At 38.3% G+C, this 14,579-nt stretch overlaps 2 protein-coding genes across 6 annotated transcripts; one reads left to right on the top strand and one right to left on the bottom strand.

The window, feature by feature from the left end:
• The first annotated feature begins 419 nt into the window (after nt 1-419).
• srrt (serrate RNA effector molecule homolog (Arabidopsis)) lies at nt 420-8,896 on the top strand. 5 transcript variants are annotated; one of them, XM_030154302.1, is made up of 20 exons: nt 420-518; nt 1,137-1,255; nt 1,531-1,659; nt 1,741-1,887; nt 2,080-2,268; nt 3,786-3,955; nt 4,180-4,358; nt 4,437-4,553; nt 4,631-4,794; nt 4,919-5,069; nt 5,154-5,215; nt 5,316-5,394; nt 5,777-5,968; nt 6,081-6,251; nt 6,506-6,659; nt 7,455-7,648; nt 7,824-7,980; nt 8,114-8,206; nt 8,290-8,400; nt 8,652-8,896. In XM_030154302.1, the coding sequence occupies exons 2-19, from the start codon at nt 1,137-1,139 to the stop codon at nt 8,391-8,393; spliced, it is 2,571 nt and encodes an 856-aa protein (XP_030010162.1). In that variant the 5' UTR covers nt 420-518; the 3' UTR covers nt 8,394-8,400; nt 8,652-8,896. The 5 variants fall into 5 exon arrangements, with proteins under 5 accessions (XP_030010162.1, XP_030010158.1, XP_030010161.1 ...); XM_030154298.1 differs by having other exon boundaries at nt 8,290-8,389; XM_030154301.1 differs by having other exon boundaries at nt 7,824-7,974; nt 8,290-8,389.
• Nucleotides 8,897-9,794: 898 nt separating this feature from the next.
• mogat3b (monoacylglycerol O-acyltransferase 3b) lies at nt 9,795-12,040 on the bottom strand. Its single transcript, XM_030154522.1, has 7 exons — nt 11,956-12,040; nt 11,737-11,844; nt 11,571-11,641; nt 11,189-11,393; nt 10,364-10,538; nt 10,085-10,269; nt 9,795-9,999 (listed from the first exon to the last, which is right to left on the bottom strand). The coding sequence occupies exons 1-7, from the start codon at nt 12,035-12,037 to the stop codon at nt 9,845-9,847; spliced, it is 981 nt and encodes a 326-aa protein (XP_030010382.1). The 5' UTR covers nt 12,038-12,040; the 3' UTR covers nt 9,795-9,844.
• Between the last annotated feature and the right edge of the window lie 2,539 nt (nt 12,041-14,579).

Genomic DNA, 14,579 nt, shown 5'->3' on the forward strand with positions numbered 1-14,579 from the left:
TCTGATGATGGGTTTTAAATACATTTCTTTGCTTCAAAAATTAAACAGATGGTGTCCAGCTGAGCAGATGTATTTGTAACTCCATGGAAAACAGGTTCATAAAAAAAAAGAAAAATCAATTGCATTGTTTTTTCGTGCCTAAAGACAAATAAAAACACTCAGGAAAAAAAAATCTCGACTCAGGTTCTCATAATTCATACATGAAAGGGTTAAATAAAAGATTATATTTATTAGATCCATATGGCCTGTTTTATCATTGTCAAATAAAAGGGCCATAAGTTCAGAAAGCAAGTATACTTCAACAAGAGATATTTAAGGGGTAACTCAGAAGGCAGGCATGGAAATACAAGGGTCCATTTAAAGGGAAGGTTATGCGGTGAGTGTGATACACACTCCGGCAGCAGGGGGCGATAAGGAGTCTTCAGTGCAAGTCGAAAACAAAACGGAGTAACGGAGCGTAAAGAGAACAAGGGGGGAAGAGGGAAGCGCACTCGAACATTAGCATAGCAGCACAAAAGGTAAGGTATAAATCAGTCTTTTTAGGTATTACAGCACAAAACTCTACTGAACCTCAGTGGATGACTAGTCTTGAAAACATAGCTATGTAGGACAGCCCTTTTGTAGTTTTAGATATAATTTATTAACTAAGTAGTGTATGATGCTAGCTTAGCTTTAGGTAGCTAACAGAGTCGTTGACTATCACTGCAACAATAACCTAATTCATTTCTTTTGGCTGTTTTACCTGGCCTTTCGGTATGTATACGATGTTTATGGGCCCATCTTCAAAAATTCCCTGCCATCTTTACTATTTAACCTGAACACTACAATCATTAAAGAAAGAACTAAGTTAATCATAAGGTAGCCAACCTTTATGTTAGCATTACACAGTGGTCATTTCTGTGACAGAGCTGCAGTCCGTGTTTTGCTCCCCACAGCAGAAGCGATTAGCGTAGTTTATGTTCAAGCCATGTAGTTCGTTATGTTCTGAGTTATAAGTTAATTTGTAACTACAAGAGATTTAAGATAAGTTTCTTCATTGCTAGCATGCTGCTGCTCTAACGCTAGCTGTCTATGCGAACTTAATGATGTAGGCGGTCGTGTTGTTTATTGTGAATTTGCTCTCTCTGTACCTGAAGATGGGCGACAGCGATGATGAGTATGATCGTAGAAGAAGGGACAAATTCAGACGGGAGAGAAGTGACTATGACCGTTCTAGAGAGAGGGAGGATAGACGCAGAGATGACTGGAATGACAGGTAAGTGGAAAGATGATGTTTCACTTCAAATTGTTAAATCTCTCCCTCTCATCTTTTACTGAAGATTTCCAAGGAGAGGAAAACAATTAGCACAAATTGAGATTACATTTCTATTCATTATCAATTAAACAAATTCAAATACTATTTGGATCTCAACTCTGCTGGAATCCAAATACTACCAGTATTGCAAGTATTAGTACTAAGTAATACTATTGCTTGCTTTGATTGCTGAATTCTGTTTAATGTTTTTTGTTCTTGATGTACTTATTTCACAGGGAGTGGGATAGAGGAAGAGAACGGCGAAGTCGTGGAGAGTATCGGGATTATGAAAGAGGTCGGAGGGAGAGATTCTCCCCGCCCAGACATGACATGAGTCCCCAGCAGAAACGCATGAGACGGGACTGGTGAGCTCAACAGCAACATTGTTTCTATCATCTTTATAGATGTATTTATTGCCATTTTACCAAATGTATTGTCTCTTGTAGGGATGACCACGGTGGAGACCCTTATCGTGGCGGGTATGACTTGGGTTATGGTGGTGGAGCTGGGCCCAGCTATGGCCCACCTCAGCATTGGGGTCACCCTGACTTGCACCTTATGCAACCTCATCATGGCATTCCAATCCAGGCAAGGTGAGAAGTAACTCTGGCATTTAATGTTGATTAGGATTTGTTTGACATTATATATATAGATGTTATTGTAACAAAAATTCTTTACTTTAAGTGTCAGTGTAAGAATGTATGGGATTAGAGGTATGCAAATATGAAGGAAAAGTACTACCGTGGCCCTTCCAGGCTTCATTCAGCTTGTCTCTTCTCCATTAGGCTGGGTAATATCCATGACATAGATCTGGGCCCTCCCCCTCCAATAATGAAGAGCTTTAAGGAGTTTCTGCTGTCCTTGGATGATTCTGTGGATGAGACTGAAGCAGTCAAACGGTACAATGAGTACAAGATCGACTTCCGCCGACAGCAGATGCAGGAGTTCTTTTTGGCACATAAAGATGAGGAGTGGTACGATTTTAATTGCCTTCACTAAATTTCATAGAACACAAGTATGTTTTAATGTAGTCATACTGTAGTTATGGCGTTACTTTTAACCTTCACGGTCTCATAGTGTCATGGCCACATTTACATATGCATTGCATTCATTATGTATCATATTTACTTTAGATCTACATGCTTTTTGAAAACAACAGCAGATTCATATGCACCTCATACAGCAGATCCACAAATGTTTGAAGCTAACACATAATAACACTAAGTTGATTTACTAATTACTATTTTATGTAAGTTTTTGTTTATAAAAGTGGAAAATCAACCCAAGCGCATGAATTGAAACCTCTTCACTTTGCTTGTGTATAGAATCAGACCCAGCACATAGGTTTTAAAGTAAAAAATTAAACTCATGTTTTGTGGAGTGAAGATGAATATGAATGAATACTTATGTCACTATGGGTAATGAGCCCAGTGTCTTTATCATCATGATGATATATATTTACCATGGATTCTATATACAGCCATATGCAAATGATTAAGGTTAATACCAGCAATGAGTATCTCAGTTTATGGGTTGATTTTTCTCTTCTTTTGTATATGCTTGTGATTTTAAGATTTTTAACCGCATAATACTTGTTAATGCTTATTGCACTTATTTCACAGGTAACATGTTAAATTGTTCTGTTTTTACATAACCAGTTTTTCTTCCCTTCATTCCCTCTACGTTGACGAAGATGAGAAAAAGTGGAACTCATCCGCAAGAATCGGTGTTAGACAGCAAGGGCATGCACTGCGCACAATGCAGTTGCTCTTAGACACACAGTATCAAGGAGTTTAGTTAGACAGTCAAGTAGACTTCGCGCATGGAGTTTTTCTTGTTTTATGCTTTTTCTACCATATTTTCTTTTTATATTTGGATCAAATCGAATCCCAAAACCGAATTTGTGTGTATACAGACACACCATTGGGGTGAAGTGGAGCGCATTTCACAGAAGAGACCCCCTCTCTGTATTTATTTGTTATTAAACTGGCAGAACAAAAGGTAACTGTAGCCCACTCAATGATAAACATTGTTTTTTTTCTTTTCTTAATATGTGAATGTTTCATTTTATAATCAATTTGTTTTTTTCTTGGTTTTTTTTTTTTGGTGAGTCAGGCTTTTTTATACTGTGCACAAATTTTCAGCATTAATCATAAAACCAACATGCATACACTCTTAGACATGTTGATACAACATACAGAAAAGACAGTGTTTATTATGGTAGCCACTTTCATGAACAGTTCAACTGAATTTGGCATTTTTGACTGTTCCCAATAACAGTCTACATAAAAATCCTGCTTATAGAAAATTTTAGTAAAACAAACACTGTGATATTCAAATTAATTTTATTTCTTAATATTGTTTTCTGGCATAAATGTAATGTGTGGTAGATATATAATATGTATTTGTTCTCTAACTTTTACATCCCGTTCATCCCAACCCCCTTCATTCCCTCCCTGCACTGCACTGTTGATCCCAATTCTGGACACAGGTTCAGGTCCAAGTACCATCCAGATGAGGCCAGCCGACTGAAGGCAGAGGCCCAGAGTGCCCTGCACAACCGTCTGAATGTCTTCATGTTCCTGATGGAAAACGGCTGGTTTGATGGTGTCTCCTTGGACATTGAGCACATGCCAGCTATCATAAAAGTTCTGGATGCAGGTAAGGTCTAATAATTAAAGTGATGGAATATGAATGCTTAACTGTGAGAAACAATCAGAAAATCCAGGAATACAGTAAGGTGCAGCTCCAAAGTAGTTTGCACATATTTTAAACAGAAATAATATAGTTTATGATAAAATGCTGTTGTTATAGAGGCCTACTTGGGGCTGTTTCAGTGTCATTGACTTAAGCCTGACTCAAATATACCTCTCAATGTACTCCAGCTGTGATAAAGATGGAAGGAGGAACAGATCATGACCTTCGCATCTTGGACCTTCCATCTGAAGAGGACGAAGACCGGGAGAAGGCTGTTTCAGGAGGCACTGAACCAACAAAGAGAGAAGATGTCAAATCTTCAGATGGTGACCGTAAACCTTCAGTAGAAAAAGACAAGAACGAGAAGGTAAGATTTATTCTCTGTTCTTTGTCTACAGGCAATAAAAATTTCATTGTGCTGTGATGACAGTAAATTGTGCCACAGGAGGAGGGCGATTCTGCCAGCACTGAAAGAGCCGCTGCCAGGGCAGGAGAAGGGGAGGATGTTAAAGAGGAGGCAGAGAAAGAAGCTGTTAAAGAGGAAATGCCCCAACCCAAGAAGGTTAGTAATGATTTAGGTGCTATTATTTTCACAAACAGGAAAAAATGAATAATCATCTATTTTTTTGCATTCTCCAGCCAAGACGAAAGAGGAAACGCAGTGGAGACAGTGACGATGAAGCAAGCGCCTCAGAGAGTGAGTCAGACTCAGATTCAGACTCCAACTCCAACTGTTCTGACAAACCTGCTAAGAGGGAAGAGGTAGAAGATAAGGATGACGAGCAAGAGGAGGGTGAAGGTGAGGAACAGGCTGTAGAAGTCAGAAGAAGTGTGATGCTTAAATTTCATGAAAAACAGATCATATCCTCTTGGTTCCCACTCAATTTACATTGTTTAATTGTTTACTTTTTTCCCACCCAATGTCCCAGAAGGGAAACCAAAAGAGAACACAGAGGATGAGAAGAAAGAGGAAAAGAAGCCCAAAGATGATTCTCCCAGACCTCGACCATTACACCGGACCTGCTCTCTGTTCATGCGGAGCATTGCTCCAACCATTTCCAAGGCAGAGATTATTGCTGTGAGCTGAACATGATTGTAGTATAATGTGCTGCATAATGTTCAGTATTCTTCTTTTACATCAATTTCCCATTTTCTCCATCAGCTGTGCCGGAGATACCCTGGCTTTCTGCGTGTTTGCTTGTCTGACCCCCATCCTGAACGCAGGTTGGTCCCTATTAATAATCTACCAAGAAAATCAAATTTTCATATAATTGTGAAAATATTTGCTTGATTACTAATCACTGCAAGCATTGTGTGTATACAGGTTTTTCAGGCGTTGCTGGGTGACCTTTGACCGCAGTGTCAACATCAAAGAGGTCTGCTGGAACCTCCAGAATATTCGAGTGAGTGTATCTCAGTTGTTGAAATTCCTTTTTTAGGCTTTATAATATGTAGGATGGATGAGCAATGGCAGAAAAACTCAAAGCTTGTTTTTGTGGAATTACTAGGTTTGTGTTGTCTAATATTTGGAGCTTGGATTGATGTAAGATCTGTCTGAAGCTGAACTCATATTCGAATCTTAAATGCATCCATATAAACATTTTTCATTTCGTGTAAATTAGAATCATTTTTGAACTGCATGTTGTCTCTGAAAGTCTGAGATGATATGGTTTTGATATTTTCAAAGTGTCTCAGCGGCGCTTTGAATTGATATTTTTCCATATTCTGTATGTAATCTCCTGCATTACATCTAAAGAGTCTGTCTTTAATGTCTGTCCTTTACAGTTGAGAGACTGTGAGCTGGCACCAGGGGTGAACAGGGACCTGGCCCGGAGGGTGCGTAATGTTAATGGTATCACTCAGCACAAGCAGGTGCTCCGCAATGACATTAAACTGGCTGCCAAGCTCATTCATGCTTTGGATGAGAAAGGAGACCTGTGGAGCAGCAAAACCCAGGAAGACGGGCAAAGCACTGAGGTGCAACACTGATTCTTAACTACAGCACCTATACCTATGGGTGTATACACAAAATATGTCTTGTTTTAAAGGAATCTTGATCTAAATATCAAATTATGTTTGACTCCTACAGTTGCCTGCTCAGAACCCCATCTTGACAAATATCACCGATTATCTGATAGAGGAGGTGAGCGCTGAAGAGGAGGAACTCCTCGGGACAGGCAGTGGGATGGATCCTGAGGAGGGCAGCAAGGAGGGAAACCCTGCAGAGACGACTGTGGAGAGAGATGACAAGCTAGCCAAGGTTTGACCTTTGCACATACGAGTTTTGAATATAGAACGCTTTTCAGAAAACGGTTCCCCATCAAACTCAGGCAGTATATCTTATGAAAGTTTATGGGCTGCCCTTTGTTTTGAAAGCAGATATGATTTAAGAAGTTATTCTCCTTGTAGCCTATATTGTGCCTGTTTTTACATAACTTGCAAAAATCAGATTAGTTATTCCATCAGTAATAACAGCTTTAGTCTAAAATGTCTTTGCTATTTTTCTTCTGTCAGGTTTTAGATCGTCTTGTCTTGTATCTGCGTGTTGTGCATTCTATTGACTACTACAACACCTGTGAATACCCCAGTGAGGATGAAATGCCCAATCGCTGTGGTATGATCCATGTTCGCGGTCCCATCCCTCCCAACCGGATTACACATGGAGAAGGTCAGTGTTTTTGTTGTTTACATGTATTTTTGTTTTGCATAACTGAGTGGAAGACTATACTGGGAAGTGGAAAAAATTTTTAAATAAGTGTTCAGAGAACACAAACCTCTGCCAAGCATCCTAAACGGTGTGCACGTGTGGATTGACTATTTCTTTTTAAATTAAAAAGTTTCAAAGTTGTTCCATTCAGTAGAAAATGGTGAAGGTTGGTACCAGTCATGTGTACGTCAAATTATATTAAATTCCAATCAATATTTGTTGAGTTGTAATGAAAAATGTGTCGTAAATGGGATTTTTAATGTTAAATTGAAATGTCCAGAGTCCACATTCCACAGTGGAAGTGGACAGTTTTTACCAGATACAAGATATTGTTATAAGCTATGGGTGTATCAAATTGGAGGCTAATTCGTTTTGAATTTTTTATGAATTTTCGAAAATTGCTCAGTGATGAGAGATAGGAAAATTTGAGATTTTGTGACCTTGCTGTGACCTTGAACTTTGGCCTACTTGGCCCAAAATTGAATGGGTTCGTCCCAGGGCCTAGGCCTATCTGTAGGTAAAATTTGGTAAAGATGGTTGTAATAGTTTTCCCATAAAGTTGCTAAAAACAAACAAACACGCAAACAAACACACAAAGCAAAGTGATCGCAATACCTCCTGGCGGAGGTAACAAAGGTGTAAAAGTTACCTTCTTAATTTATGAATGAAATTAGTAAGGTTTGAAAATATGAATATTAAGTCTAAGTTTAATGGCACTTACAATAACCATGTATACATTTTCTGTCATCCAAACAGTACAACAGTGGCAGAAGATGATGGAAGAGAAACTAAGCCCTTTGTTTAGTTTAAAGGAGATCCTTTCAGAGGAAGAGGCTGTGAAGATGGGTCGCAAGGACCCAGAGGAGGAGGTGGAGAAGTTTGTGTCTGCCAACACTCAAGAACTGGGAAAAGACAAGTGGCTCTGCCCACTTAGTGGTAAAAAGTTTAAGGTGAGAAAAGGAGCTTACAGAACATTTTTTTATTGTTTAACAAGCTTCATTTATATTTGTATTTATTTATTCTGCTGATGTAAGAGGACACATGAATTACTACTGCCTTTTTGACTCTTTTCTTGTTTAAATCTTGAGAAACTAAAACAATGTTAATTTTTTAATATATTTTTAGGGCCCAGAGTTTGTACGCAAACACATTTTGAACAAACATGGAGACAAAATTGAGGAAGTGAAAAAGGAGGTAGTGTTCTTTAACAACTTCCTGATGGATGCCAAGAGGCCGTCACTGCCAGAGATGAAGCTCCCCCCTCTGCCCGGGCCAGGTCAAGGTCATCACAGCGTTTCTGTCTCATCAGTTCACATCCAGATAATGAATTGTTTGTCTTGCTGTGAACTGATCCTGAAATAATGGAATCTTTTAGAACACATGAGCTCATTTTTCTTTGTACTTTGTATTTTCAGGTTTGCTTTCTCCAACCATGCCATTTCCTCCTCAAGGCCCCCAAGGACCAATGGGCTTCGGCCAGCCTCGTCCACCACTGATGGGTTATGGGGGTATGTTTTCTGACTCCACTGTTGTTGGTGGTCTTCAGTGATGCTGGAACAGATTTGTTTTGATCAGAATTTTTTTTCAGCAGGGGGACCTCCATATCCACCAAACCAGTATGGAGGAGGCAGAGGCAACTATGACAACTTTCGTGGTCAAGGTGGCTACCTGGGAAAGCCACGCAACATTAGGTGAGACCACTGTACGTGTGCCTCTTATTTTGAAATGATCTGTCTTAGGGATGTATGTATGAATACCCCCAGCCTTAGAGACTTGGACTTATGAATAAATAACAATAGAGGCAAAATAACCACAAAGCATGGGTGTTGGTTTTCACAATTCCATAATTGGTGCATCCCTAAGTAGTCTGTAGTTGGGGACCTTTAAAATGTTTTATATCACTTTTATATTTCTTTTGTGTTTCTTTTTCCATTGCACCTTCTACCATCTCAGAATGTCACGAGGTGATCCACGCAACATCATCGAATATCGGGATCTGGATGCACCAGATGACATGGACTTCTTTTAGGAAATTCACTGGATCAGTTTACTCCTCAGTGTTGTACTCTTCTAGCTACTTGTACTGATAAGTTGGTTGTTTTTCTCTTTAATATTTTATTTTGTAACATCTTGTGCAACTAGAGCAAATGTCTGCCACACACTGGTTCCCAAATAAAGTTGTGATCTAATTGCATTAATATGTGTTAATTTACTTGTCACAAGAGAAATAAAATTAATTTGTGTGTGACTTAGGTCAGACCAGAGCCAGAGAAAGATAAAGCAGCAAGTCAGGACAAGATAGAAGAATGAGATCCAGATCCAGGAAGAAACTGACTCCTGTCAGAGCTCTTGTATCCTACTGTGTTCAGGCCTGCAGTCATGGTCTCAGGATAAAGTTTGGCATTAAATTAACAGAATATGAATTGAGCAATGATCTGATATGATTTATTGTTTGATGTACAAAGGGGGGACTTACTGTTAATGTTTAGATTTGTACAACAATCAAGTGAAGGTTTTAGATAAGACATTATAACATATTTGAGATCTTGCACTCAAATAAATCTCTGCTCTCTTAAGTGCAGTAAAAAGACATGAGTAGTTTATCACCTGTTTTCCTAAGTGACACAACTCTTAATCATTGCTGACAAAGGTGGGCAGATGTAAGAAATGAACGCCCTCTGCTGGAAAGAACTTCAATTACAGTTTATCATAAAACTGGAGTAGAGGGGAGATTTTAATAATACAAGTCAAATCACAGTTTCACATGTTCCTGTAGTTGAGGTTTATACTGTGGAACGTCATTCAGTTTAGTCATACAATTTCAAAGGTTAAAATTACTTCTTTTGGTTGTGCTTATTTCTACACATTTGATAAAATACACAGGAAGTACACAACAAAAAGAACATGTCGGCACACTTAACAGACGCAATAATTTATTATATTAATGTATTTCAAGTGTTGAAGTATTCTGGTTTAAGACATGAGGAAATACAGAAATCTTGGGTGTGTTGTCAACATAATATCAAACCTTGCATAGTCATAAAATAATGTTCATGTGGCCAAAATGCCAAACTCCAACAGAAGTTTTCCACTGAAAGCAACATAGCTGATCAAAACAGTTCAAAATTCACCATGAACTGAAGGAGCTAAATGAGCTGCAGTTTGTGGCTTTCAGAGAGACCACAGCTGACCTTGTGTTCATGGAATAACTTGGTCAAGGCTTCCATGTACAGTCTGTGGTAGTGGTCCACCTCCTCCTCTGTGGGCATGAGACGTTTGGGCACCGGGATGGGATGTCCCACTAGAAGAAGGTGTTAAAGAAGTCAAATAAGCTAAATGTGACAAAGCAAGTAAGGCTTTCATCCAGGATAAACAAGTAAACTCACCAACTGTAGTGACTGGTTTCCTGTAGGGTAGAAGCGCAAACCGCTCACCAACAAACAGACATGGGGCAAAACCCATGACCTTTTTAAACAGATCCTGTAACTTCCGACCGAGGCTGCCCTCTGAGAAAATCACCTGCTGAAAGAGTTCATTCTCCCCAAATGAGTAAACAGGCACCAGGTCAGCCCTGAGGAAGACCATCACAGATTGTATCGTTGGTTTTCTGCACACTGCTTTCTGTTATTTCTGTTACTTTTTACGTATGTGATTTGTTTCCTCACCCAAACTCAAGAGCCACCTTTACAAATCCTTTCCTCTGCTTTATGACTACTGTGTTCATTCCAGGGGAGGATGACAGGGACTCGGCAGCGCCCCCTATGACAATCACCACTGCATTTCCTTTGCCGCTCTTTGAAAGGAGGTGGACAAGGCTGGCTTTGCTGACAGGATAGAGGCCTAATCAGACAACAGGCAAAGTACACAAGTTATTGACAGTGTCCCTGTGTAAAACAAAGAACACAACAAGGAGACTTAGTAGGAAAGTAAAGGACAACCTATTCATTAAAGCTTGGATATTCACCTTAAAGCCTGTGGAAAAGATCAGGCAAATAGGGTGTAGACTGGTCTGCTACAGACTTTTTTATTGTGGATTTTCTGTTTTATGTAATCTGACAAATGTTACCAAAACCTTTAAACTAAAGCTGCAGCTTTTACATTTATTTGTATTTATTTATTTTATTGTACTAAGGCAATTTAATTAATAATTACCTAAAAAGATATGTAATTTCAAAATTATATGTGTTATGAGCCTCTGAATGTTGATTTATTGTTTTCAGGTTTCTGAATATTGTTTGTAAACGTGGTCCCCATGCAAAGCAAGCTCAGTATGCCCACTTTAATAGGTATGCTGCCATGTTTTTAAGGATAGCATTTAGGCTTTTCTGTTGTGCAGCCCTTACAGTACATGCACATTTTGTTATTTATTTATTTATTTTTTACTAGTATTAAAATTGTATTTCCATGTTAATAGCCTATGTGAGACTACACACAAAAAAGTTTACCCTATATAAATATTGTGGTGCTCTTGTTGAACGTGTTATAAATACCTGCACTCATTATGTATTCCCTGAACAGCGGTATCCTGAAGAGCCCAGCGAGTATAGCCAGACATGACCGAATCCCAGGGAAGATCTCACTGAAGCCACAGCTCTCAGTGCTAAAGCAGCTGAAGGCTCCTGCGCTCATAATACCATGCGGGTGACAGCCAAAGATGTAGTTTTTGTTTGGACTCAAATCAGCTGTCTTCACTAACTGAATAAAAGTTAACACAACAGGAATAAATAACAGAATAAACATGTCATTTATTATTTACATTATGTACTCATTATTATTTAACCTACTTTTTGAACACAAAGACTAAATAATATTTGTTATGATACACAGGAAGAGTCAAAGCAAATGAGGAATAAAAAAGTGAAGAGTACTCACTTTAATTGGAAAGAAGTCCCTGAGGTGTTCCCATACTTTCCATTTTCTTACAAAAGTTGTTCTCCTGCCTCCTGATGGTGCCATTAATAATCTTAGAAATTCCTACATTTTTTAAAATGAAATCCGTACACTGTCATGGATGATTGAATGCTGTCATTTTCTTTACCTCTTTCAGGAGTTTGCCAGTCAATCACCAGCCATACGAAGCATAAGGTGGAGAGCGGCCATAGAGAGGTAAACATAAGGCACACCAGCAAGATGATACATGACAGTCCTGAGATTGGACAAATGAGCAGCTACAAGAGTTAAGATTGGACTGCTTAAAAGATGTAATAAGGTTTAAAAGGTGAACATAAGTGACTCAGCATTTAATATGAAGTCTTACCTAAGAAGAGAAACGTTAGTACCCACTGCAGAACACTTAATGCCTCTAAAAGCTCCTTCCACTGGGTTTTTTCTTTCGTCATTCCTGCAACCTGCAGGCCACACCATCAATTTTCATCAGTTAATTACATGTTAAACAGTGCTTTTACTCAGTAAAGGTCAGAGGTATAAATTATATACTACATGCCTGTAAAGGTTACAAAAGTTACTTTATCTGAGATAATAATGATATTCATAGAAGTACACTGTAGGCTAGATCAGATCATATCAGTAATCAGCTATTCAGTTTTTGCTTTTAATCTTCCTTAAGGGAGGACACAGATTTAAAAACTTGCACGGCATGCAATTGCCCGATCAAATGACTTTCTTATGAATGAGCTCACAGGCAAACTAGTATTTTTAATTTAGAGACAAATGGAATCTTTATCCGCTAAGCTTGTTGGGTCACAAAACACCTTTGGCCAAAAATCATTAACAAAATCAGGAAAAAAAACATTTTATGTAATTTTACAAAACATAAAACTTACCTTAATACAGTTTATTCCCCCGATATTTTGAATGGATGAAGACTCGAAGGTTCAGAGACAGTGCAGCATACTGAGTGCACTTTGACCAGATCATGTAAAAGTACTGATAACAAATCCACTCCCCCAATACTTTGACACACAAGCATGAAATGTCAGAGATAACTGTGATAATGTTTTATATGGCACACTTTGTATCTTGGATCTTAAGGTTTTCAAACAAACTACAACAAATGCAATGGTTTCTTGATGGAATTAGTCTAGTGGACTATGTTTCCGTTTTGATTTTTGTTCAAGTGGCCAATATTTCCTGTCTGCTGTTTTTCAAAGTTCATTTATTATTTGTATGAAATGACTCTCAAACAAAGCAATGCAGCCACAGAGCCATGCTTTTTCTGTCTTCAATGTAAGCTACAATATGTTTGTTTCCTTATTTGTTCCTGTGGACAAAAATCTTTTTTGTTGTGTTCCCTATTACATTTTTTATAAACCTAAAATGCACATTTTAGGTATATTCAGGTGTGTCTTTTTATTTATTTTTTATTTTGCTCTCACATAAATTCCAATCATTACTTTGTGTTGTTTCTACTATTCACTAAAATGAGAAAAACTCAACACTTCCTGTGTGTTTCAAACTAAAAGCTTCTTTTACATGTCTTGTCAGGTTGCATACTGCAAGAGTATTTTAATATAAAACAGACCAAGGGAAGGCAGGAAAAGTTCAGCAGCAGCAGCAGCAGCAGCAGCAGCAGCAGCAGCAGCAGCACAGTAACATGGTAAATGTTGCCATAAAATGAGGTGAACCACCCAATGTTCAGATGGATCATTGCATCTCTCTTAATTAGCTTAAAACATTACTGAAATTGGCCCCAGGATGTCAGCATCTGGTCTTTTACAGGGTCACACACTCAGTTTTGGCCATCTGTTGGCTGTAAAAGATGTGTATCTCACAGAACAAAAATGTTACTGTATGTACATCCCTGCACCAGTGCTGCCGTTACAGACACAGTGACCCCTGTTCAGCACCATAGACAGCTCCCCCGATCCCCAAATCAAACCAAATGAAACAGAAAATGTGCAGCATCTGGTCCCTAATCTACGCTTCCACCATATTTTAAAGAATATAAATCAGTCAATGTTTATTTTATGTCAAACAACATCTCTCAACATCCTCACATTATTGTCACAGTTTGGTGGGAGATGGAGTTCATAAGGGCTACTCAGACATGAATTTATTTTGTGACAAGTGGTTTTCTTATGCTAACCTATGTTCAAACCGACAATGTAGTGAGTATGTTTATTGCAGTTGAGGTTTATTTAGTTATTGTGTATGACTCATTTCATGATGAAGATTGGGGACTCGTTGAGTGCTCTTATAACATTTGTGGCACCAGTACTGTACTGTACTGTTTTTTGTATTTATTTATTTAGTTACAGGACAGTGTGTATTGGCATTATTTGCAAAGAACAAGATGTGTGCACCAGATTTAGCAGAGAAGCTAATTTCCATATGTTGTCCTGGACAAACGACCAACGTAATGAAACATCACATGGATTATGAAGTACTAATAAACTGGAAGAAAACCGTTAAACAATGACAGATATAGGAAAATATGCTCAGGCTGAACGGTTACAGCCAAATACATAAAAAAAAGGGCTTACATTCTAAAAGTACAATAACATTTTCCTAGAATAAGAATAAAATATGAAAGAAAGAAGAAGAGAGAAGGGAAAAAAGAAGACTAAATAAATAAATTAAATAAATAAATAGGCTAATCATACAATAGCAAACCAGACATGGAACAAATGGAAAGTACGCATGCACAGGTAATACAGTGCAATGCATATCCATTAATTTGGCTCTAAATGGCTTCAACTATTCATTTAAGTTTGTTATGGGCTTTGAATTCAGTATTGTACAGAATCATTTGCATGAACCTTTTACATAATGACATAATCTGACCTCTGACCAGTGGTAAAAGAGCAGTCCAAAGATTTCATTGATAGGCCTGATTACTGTTTCTCAAGACCATACGCTATATCTGTCTGAGTGGTTTGGGGTTGTTAAGTTTTACTCCGTCCTCAGCTGTCCTCACCTATA

Source organism: Sphaeramia orbicularis, chromosome 14 (assembly GCF_902148855.1).
Source record: "Sphaeramia orbicularis chromosome 14, fSphaOr1.1, whole genome shotgun sequence".
NCBI classification, from domain to species: domain Eukaryota; kingdom Metazoa; phylum Chordata; class Actinopteri; order Kurtiformes; family Apogonidae; genus Sphaeramia; species Sphaeramia orbicularis.